The sequence below is a fragment of the Macadamia integrifolia genome, chromosome 6, assembly GCF_013358625.1.
Source record: "Macadamia integrifolia cultivar HAES 741 chromosome 6, SCU_Mint_v3, whole genome shotgun sequence".
Lineage (NCBI taxonomy): Eukaryota > Viridiplantae > Streptophyta > Magnoliopsida > Proteales > Proteaceae > Macadamia > Macadamia integrifolia.
Window position 1 is genome coordinate 34,958,841 of NC_056562.1, and position 8,464 is coordinate 34,967,304.

An 8,464-nucleotide genomic window follows, 5' to 3' on the forward strand; every position below is an offset into this window, starting at 1 on the left:
CCACCTGTCATTTTAATATCTTATGCTATAGAAGGCTAGATTTGGATGTTGTATGATATTAGTTCTAAATGTTTGAGAATGACCATGCAAAGAAATAACACTAGATTATCAAATTAAGACATATCATTGTTAATATAGAATCTCTTATTTGTGGTTGCCAATTATTTTTTGATAAGCTTATGATCTTCAGTTTAGAGATTGTTGCAAGTTATAACAAACCGATTGTGAACCGTTTTACAAACCGTATGGAATAAATCGAAACCGAAACAGTTTAAAAACCATGGAAACCTAAACCGTTTACTAAACGATCACGATTTCAGAAAATGGAACCGTTTAGTAAATGGTGTGGTTATGGTTTTATCAAATAAATGTGAACCGAATCGATCAACACCGTTTAAACCAAAACCGAACAGATTAACACCCTTAGTTAAATATATTTGATATTTGCTTTAGATAACCAGATAGAATGTCACATAACGGTCAGGGTTCACATCGACATTATCCACCCCGTCCCAGTTCCAAAACCCAAATTCCATGTCTCTTAAATCAGAAAAAATATGGAGAGGAAGTCTTGGAAAGCAACTTTCAGAAAGACGCGTCTTTTTTCACAAGTTCAACTGAAAATACAGGCCAAAGAATTAACCGAGTGACAGGAGCAAAAACCATCATAATTACAACACCTTCAACGCATAGAGGTTAAACAAAGATTAAGTAAACACATGAGATCAATATTATGAGATTTAATTGATATATTTCCAACTTCTTTTTTTCTATGACAAATTTCTACTAACTTCATCAAACATCAACGTTTTGGAAAACTCTGCCTAGTGGCGTAAATTCGGAAATGAAGCATGTTTTCTTGGTACCATCTAATAATCTAGAAGAGATCTACTTTGCCTTGCTAAAGGACAGAAAAATGCAACATAAATATAGGATTACTAATAACTGACCTTATTTAAACTGTGTACTGAAAGGATAGAGGGAAAAGTCCTACACAAAATCCATTAAGACTCCACATTATATTGCATCTTCACAGGACATTTCCACATGCAGATATTCAATGTCTCCATTTCATGATCGTCAATTTAAATCCAAATCTATAGAACTTTGCATATAGTGCAAGGTGCAACTATATCATTTGCACAGGTACACAATTCTAGCGTCACTTCAGAATTTAGAGTCCTGGCATAACAGCATCTAAGGGTGAACATGAAATATCAAATACCATGAAGTCTATTGAAGAGAATAACCAAGAAAGCAAGATGAAGCTTACGTCAGTTTCAGGCACACCTGGGGGATAAGAAATTAATTCACATTTGTATCGTTTCAAGGTCAAAGCTGTTGGTTTCTTTGGCAAGCAAGCTCCAAAAGAGACCCTACAACTGAAAGCTCAGCTTTGATTAAAGAAGAACCCACAATGTTTCCAGTATAACAGCACTTGATATAGAAGAACAAGCAGGTACAAGCCAGCCATCTTCAACCAGAGGGCTGAGGTCAGCTTTGGTGAGATCAATAAAAACTAAACAAATAGGTTATTGTTATATATACCAACACAAACATTGATGAGCATCCATCTACAAGAGAGAAACAAAAACTGAAACCACCGAAATAAGATTGTTAGATAAGTGACCACAGCACTTGTGGCCCAAAGCTAAGAAAGCATTCAGGAGAATCTCTCAACAAATTTGAGGAAAAGGGGGCGGAAATAAGAAACTATAACTTGGGAGGAAGGAAGAAAGTACAACACCCATAAGTTTGACAAACAAGGGGAAAAAAGCCCCTGGAAATCCTTCTACCAGGAACAACTTCCCAGTGTTATAGAACCATACTACATGAGTATGTGAAATCAAGAGCAACCATAAATCTTTGTAACACCTCAGGAACCACAGCAAGCAGATTTCTCTGGAGCTGTACCAGAACTTTTCGCTGGGTCTGTTTTACTGATTTTGATGGTCTGTGGCTGCACAAAATAGGAAAGCTCAAAACAGAAGCTTTATTTGACATCTCAATCAGGAATTCTGATTCTAATGTTCGAGAAAGAAAATATTTACCTCCACTTTTGAGTCACTTTCAGCAAGTCTTTGCTTTATGTCTCTTGCAATAGAAAAGAAAACCTGCTCCACATTGAGGTTTGTTTTTGCACTCTGCACAGATCGGGTCAAAGAGAAGGTCACCCTACTATAATCCTGTAAGGGGCCAACATGTAACATGCACTTACCGTTTCAAAGAACTTGATACCATACTCATCGGCTAGTGCCTGGCCTCGCGACGTCGGCACAGCCTACCATAAAAGCCAATATTAAGTCATCACCACACCTTGAAAATGAAGAATATTTGACTTTTGAAGCTAGCTGATGTATTACCCTCTTGGTCTCATCCATATCAGCTTTGTTGCCAACCAAAATCTTGTTAACATTATCAGATGCATGCTGTTCGATGTTCCGAATCCAGTTCTTGATGTCTACAGAAGTCTCTTTATCAAGGAACACAAATACAAAAAGACAACTAGGCTTGCTTTTTCTTTCCCCATCCCCAACTTTCTTTTCCTTCTTTTCTTTATAACATACATTTGTTTGAAGAATCCCATCCATAGGGTTTCAGCAAATGGAAACACTAGAAGAAAAAGAGAAACAATCAAGAAAAACAAGATGTGGATACTGTTGAAAGAGGACTCATCTGTGACATCATAGACCAGCAATATACCCATGGCTCCCCTGTAATAAGCTACAGAAGAAGTGATAAATCAAATGTAAATTGTCAAATGGTAGAAAGAAAAAATTAAAAGAGAGAGAGAGTGGGTTGTGTTTTTGGCATTATTTTCCAAGGATACCTAAAATATGAAGGTAAGCATATATTAGGTGATACTCTTGCTAACTTTTAGTCTATGAGGGGGGATACGGGATAGTGGTTCACACTCCGCTTGTGTGACATATTTACTTCTAGCTCTTTTGGCACATCACTCATAGCAGGCTAAACCATGTGCTCCTCAAATCTCTCTATAGTGTTTCTGTGACAAATGAAGTAATCACCACTCTTCACGCTTTAAGCTAGATTATCATGATACATAGTACCAAATAATGGTGCAAACTTGCCACCTTATTGCTCTACATACACAATTGTTACTTCATTAAACTAATAGAAGGTGTCATTCTAGTTAAAAACCTACTTAAATGCCACAAATTTCCAGACTCCAAGAAAAATCTGGTTTAATTGAACTAGCTACCTGTTGTTATTGTACGGAAACGCTCTTGACCAGCTGTATCCCAAATTTGCAGTTTAATGCGCTTCCCGTCAAGCTCTATGGTCCTAATCTTGAAGTCAATCCTGAAAGAGGCATCCAAATTTCATCCACATATGACATTATGAGTACAAACAGAAACCCAATTCAAGGTTTTGATAACACACCCTATGGTAGTAATAAAACTAGTAGTGAAGGAATCATCTGAGAAACGCAATAATAAGCAACTCTTTCCGACCCCTGCAAAGGTGAAAAAATTGTTAGTCAATTGGAGAAGAGAATAGCACATAAGGCAAGAATGTTCACTATAATGCTGCTATCTTCTTATCTTCAATAATATAAGCAATGATATCCAAAGAAGAGGAACACAAGTGGTGATTCAATTGAAGAAACGATATTACAAATATTAGCAAAACCAAGATGAAATTATTAATTCATGGTAATGGTAAGTGAAAAAAGAAAAAAAAAAATCAATCAGAATGAAGTTTCTATCTAGTAATTTAATTCGTCTTAAGAGAATTGAAAACAGCCTCACCTGTGAAGCAGGGGGTAAGGCTTGCTCTCTCACCCAGAAAGACTCCAGAAAATCACAGATGCATTATGCATATACATGTTTTTACTATATTATTATTATTATTAACAACGATAAATAAATATGGCAATACTTATCCAAGAATCTTAAGGCAACTCCTGAGTTATGGACTTCCCAAAGGGTGGTTAAAAACATGGTAGAGGGCACCATTTATCTGAATCTTAACTCTCTCTCCTCAAATGGTAAGATCAGAATCCCAGGTCATTTAGATCCGCGACAGCCAAAAAGAACCATTAAAATCAAACGATGGAGGAAGGATGAATAGTCATTCGATTCGAAGAAGTGAGAGAGAACCCTAATAATAACCCATGGAAGGCAATAATAGAGAGAACAGAAGATAGATGAACTCACCGCTGTCGCCGATTAGCAGAAGCTTAATGAGGTAATCGTAATCGGCGCGAGCTCGTGCCGGAGGAGCAGCCATTGCTCCCACTTCTACTCTCCGGGATCTTTTTGGGATATACTTCTCAGTTTCCCTCTTCGCCTCTTTCGGATCCAACTGCAAATGGCGCCTCAGTGCCTCACTTTTTCCATCGAGAGAGCAACTAGCATTTAAAAATAAATAAATAAATAAAGTTATCTTGAGAATTAAACCTTTTCTTAATTTGGTCACCGAAGAATTAATTCTAAACGAACAGTTGAGTTGAGACTTTGAGAATAATCCTTTCCCCTCCCCTAAAATGCACCCAATCGGATGGGTCGAATCGGCCGTGACTCATTCCAAATTTAAATTCGTAAGGACCGATATGGTCTTAGATTCCAAATTTAAAATTCTTGTGATGAACAAATTCTCCTGAACGTTAGGGAAGCCCTGATGGACGTATTGCCAATCTTAACATGAGGAAGCATGGGTTATCTCTTGAACGCTAGGGAAGGCCTTATGGACATATTGCCTATCCTAACATGAGGAAGCATGGGTTAAGCATGTATATCTTCATTTTCTTTCGGACTCATCAAGAATCAGCTAAAATAAGTCCCAACCCTCAAAAGTTTTCCATCACCGCATAAGTTTTTTAATGTGACATTAGAGAAAGTTTTCCTCCACCATTTAAGAAAAATCCACCATCTTAGTTGGAGAAATCAATAAAACCCTCACCTCTATGTGCAGTACCCTCTCCTGTCCATCCGAATCCCTCTGGAGGGTGTGAGAAACTCAATCTTGCCATATGACTTTGAATCTTTATGTATGAACTCCAAGAGTGATCCAAAGATTTAAAGGAACTGAAAAAAAAAAAAATTCAAGAAATTGGAGAGTGTGACAAAATTGAACCATTGGAAAAAATTAAAGGAGAAATAAATAAATAAATAAATAAAGAAGAAAACCACATGGTGGACTGATTGACTCTCCAATTTGATATATCGTTATTCGATAACCTATTGTTAAGTAACCCACATAACAAAACCATGACCAATTGACCATACAAGCCCCCCTAATCAAGAAGGTTAAAATATTTTTTAATTAAAAAAAAAGGGAAAACCTTGTTATGGGGATTCCTTTAGATTTTTATGATATATTATCTTAAAATATCATTGCAAAAGGAAAAAAAAAAAAAAAAAAAAAGAGAATAGTTAGTTCTGATATACATGTCCCATAAAACTATATTTACGCCCAACAAAGAAAAAATTACCCAATTAATATTTTTTCAATATTTAAAAAAGTATATTTTAGTTAAAATTATCCTTATATCATGTTATTGCCATCATGCAAGAGGACAGACAACAGCACAACGATAACTTGCAAAAGTTACTCCATTACAATCTAGTGACCGTGGTTTTGAATCAAGAAACAACCTCTATTAAATGGGGAGTAAGATTACACACATTATAACAACTATTCAGTGCAACTGGTGAGCTGTGGTGTGCAAAAATCCTATGCTCACCAAGAGGTCTATAAAATTGCATATCTTTTGACCCTCTAAAGACCCAGCAATGAATACATTACTTGCCATCTTGATCCATATATAATTCCGCATCACCGCATGGTCATAAGATAAACATATGTAAACGAAGTCATATCCTGTCATTGTAGTCACTCATTTCACCGGACAAGTCGAGCTCACATCAATAAGCAGATTCAATCACAATTTTATAGAAATAACAAGAAATCTTTCTTGATCAACCCCTTTGCCCCTCATTCTTAAAGAATCAAATCACAAGGAGATTCGAAATAAGTCATTCATATAAATAAGCTCAGAATCTTCAGATATTCTACTTAAAAAATTCGTTCAACTTGGAAGTATTGAACCATCCATGAAGAAAATAGCCATATTTTAGCTTCCCCACAAAAACAAGAAAAAGAAAACTGGCTGAATTCATCATGAAACTGAGTGGTTCTTTCCCCGAGCCAAAGCTTATCAACCTGTTAGGTTGAAGGTATCTATAACACATTTCAAGTGCTTCCTTTGAAAACCGACCACGATGAAAAGCTCTAGCCTCTAACCACCTGATCGGATCTTTTTGGTACAAATCAAAGTCTACCTACATGTGACAGCATTTGCAGCAGCCTCTAAAATTCTCCTCGCTTGAGTCTCCGGATCAGGGAGCTCACTCGGGATCTGTCAAGATTCTAAATTAGAAAATTCAGCATAGAATAGGATAAGGAACAACAGATTAAAGAAATTTCTACACTAACCTTCCCATAGATGTTTGCTTTTGTAGGGGAAGCCCCAGAATCCAGCAATAGTTGAATAACATCCACATGTTCACCTCTTGCGGCATGATGAAGAGGCTATATTTACATCTAAGTAAGAAATTATGATGAAAAATAACTAAGAGTATTTAGAAAACAGTTGTCTCAGGTCCAGGGGCCACTCACAGTATCACCCTCTACATCAACTGTATCTAGCATTCGCTTCACACAGTCTGTGTCGTTAGCACCGTTGATTAAAAGTCGTACAATTTCCATATATCCTGTAAACAACCATTATTAAAGATCACATTAACAAATCCATAAGGGGAGTTTTGGAGTGGGAGAGGCAGTTAAGTAGTCCCAACGGCCTCCCCACCACCATCCCAACCCCCTAAAGGGGGGGCTTCAGAAAAAATGTAATTCTAACATCAGTACCCCCAGCACACGCATCATGAAGAGGAATTGCTCCATCCTCATCCTTGGTTTCCATGCTAGCTCCTCTTTCTAACAGTAACTAAAAAGAAGTATATGGTCCTTGGTCATTCTTAGTCAACCAAAAAAGAAAAAGAAAAAAAATAAAATAAATAAAGAGAGACTTGCAAATTAGTTGGAAACCTGGACACAAGGCAGATAACCATAAAGACAGGCCAAATGGAGAGCTGTATCTCCATCTTCCACTGGTTCATCAATGCTGCCACTCAAATTATCTGTAATTTATTTCAAGAAACCAAATACTGATAATAAAATAACAGCATTAACTAATTCAAAGAATAGTGCAAAATGTTTTAGAATTTTGTACTCTCTTAATATAGTGAAGTAAATGGAGAACAAATTTCATGAAACAGTTTGGCACACAAATACAAATATGGTATACTTTACTGTTGGATCACTATTGATCTCTCCAGCATCACAGTAATTCCATAATTTTTTTTAGGGAACATTACAACCTACATGTACTTTCTTTTTCAGTGCTTCATTTTATTTTATTTTTTCCCTCTCTTGGGGAAAAGAAAAGGCATAAGACAATGGATTTAGAAGGAAGACAGCACAATAAGAAGGACCAGAATAAGAAGAGGAGCAATACAAACATCTAAAAGACTAAAAGGTTGGGTAATTCCCAAATGTACACAGAATACATAGCACTCCTTATTCCTTACTTGGATAAATTATGGCAAAGCATTGGCTGATGTAGGCGTCCAAGGGAAACAGGTGTTCAAAGGGGACACCAGCAAGAAATCCTCACTAATTTGGTAAGAAAGTCTGCATTATAATCCTCTCCAAGAAGAAAACCAAGCGATCAAAATGGTTTCCAATTTATCCACACGCACACACACATCAAGAGTGGCCATAAGTTTTGTCCTCATCCTAGACTCAGTAACCAACAACAATAGGACATACACAGACCTAGATTAGAGAAGCTGTGCTTTCTATAAATGGCTACAAGTAATTGAAGAGTTTTGTCTCCCAGTGAACATCAATACACAAATAATGTAATGGCAGCATCATCAAGGTTGAAAGGTGATTGTCGAACGGACAAAGAGTGCTAGCATTTGGAAGGCATTACATTCAGTTGCTTGCAACTTTGCATGCTAAACAATCCAACCTCGACTTAGATGCCACAGATGCTAAAGCACAAATTGAGCTTGTTCTCAGCAAACATTCCCGGTGTTTCCAATAACAGAATCACCATCACCATAACACTGGGAACATTGTATCATATCCTAGGAACAACCCAAACCGTGCCTTATGACGCAAGTGCAGAGCAACAGTGGGAGTGCCAAAGAAAAGTAATTCCTAGTTCAAGGGAGGCCCTGAATGTACAAATGAATATTTTTACAATAAAATTTAAACCTCATCAAGCAAGAAACTAAAGGACGAAGCACCTCCCACTTTTTTTGGCAACTGTTAGAGAAGAGAAGTGTTTTGAGTAAATATTGAAGACATGTCTAAAGGGTGTAGCAAATATTGTAAGAACTGTTGTGTGTGTGTGTTTGGGGGGGGGGGG

The 8,464-nt window shown here is 37.0% G+C and overlaps 2 protein-coding genes across 2 annotated transcripts in view; both read right to left on the reverse strand.

Moving 5' to 3' along the window:
- Nucleotides 1–1,520: 1,520 nt before the first annotated feature.
- On the reverse strand, nucleotides 1,521–4,442 carry LOC122080683 (ras-related protein RABE1c-like). Its single transcript, XM_042647499.1, has 8 exons — nucleotides 4,182–4,442; nucleotides 3,406–3,478; nucleotides 3,224–3,324; nucleotides 2,659–2,724; nucleotides 2,364–2,461; nucleotides 2,219–2,281; nucleotides 2,052–2,144; nucleotides 1,521–1,960 (listed from the first exon to the last, which is right to left on the reverse strand). Exons 1-8 carry the CDS (start codon nucleotides 4,252–4,254, stop codon nucleotides 1,877–1,879), a joined length of 651 nt encoding a protein of 216 aa, XP_042503433.1. The 5' UTR covers nucleotides 4,255–4,442; the 3' UTR covers nucleotides 1,521–1,876.
- A 1,547-nt stretch (nucleotides 4,443–5,989) lies between these two features.
- Nucleotides 5,990–8,464, reverse strand: part of LOC122080979 (poly [ADP-ribose] polymerase tankyrase) — a 5,119-nt gene continuing 2,644 nt past the window's right edge. The window contains exons 2-6 of the mRNA XM_042647882.1: nucleotides 7,075–7,166; nucleotides 6,895–6,973; nucleotides 6,646–6,740; nucleotides 6,463–6,558; nucleotides 5,990–6,385 (exon numbers count right to left, since the gene is read on the reverse strand). Of these exons, the coding sequence (XP_042503816.1) occupies nucleotides 6,305–6,385; nucleotides 6,463–6,558; nucleotides 6,646–6,740; nucleotides 6,895–6,973; nucleotides 7,075–7,166 (443 nt within the window). The 3' untranslated portion in view covers nucleotides 5,990–6,304. The remainder of the gene's footprint in view (nucleotides 6,386–6,462; nucleotides 6,559–6,645; nucleotides 6,741–6,894; nucleotides 6,974–7,074; nucleotides 7,167–8,464) is intronic.

Coding starts and splice junctions, on each gene's coding strand:
- LOC122080683 (XM_042647499.1), bottom strand. CDS start 4,254: ATGGCTGCTCCTCCGGCACGAGCTCGCGCCGATTACGATTACCTCATT. Junction 3,325..3,405: donor AGTTTTATTACTACCATAGG/GTGTGTTATCAA, acceptor TGCCTCTTTCAG/GATTGACTTCAAGATTAGGA. Junction 2,145..2,218: donor GTATCAAGTTCTTTGAAACG/GTAAGTGCATGT, acceptor CGATCTGTGCAG/AGTGCAAAAACAAACCTCAA.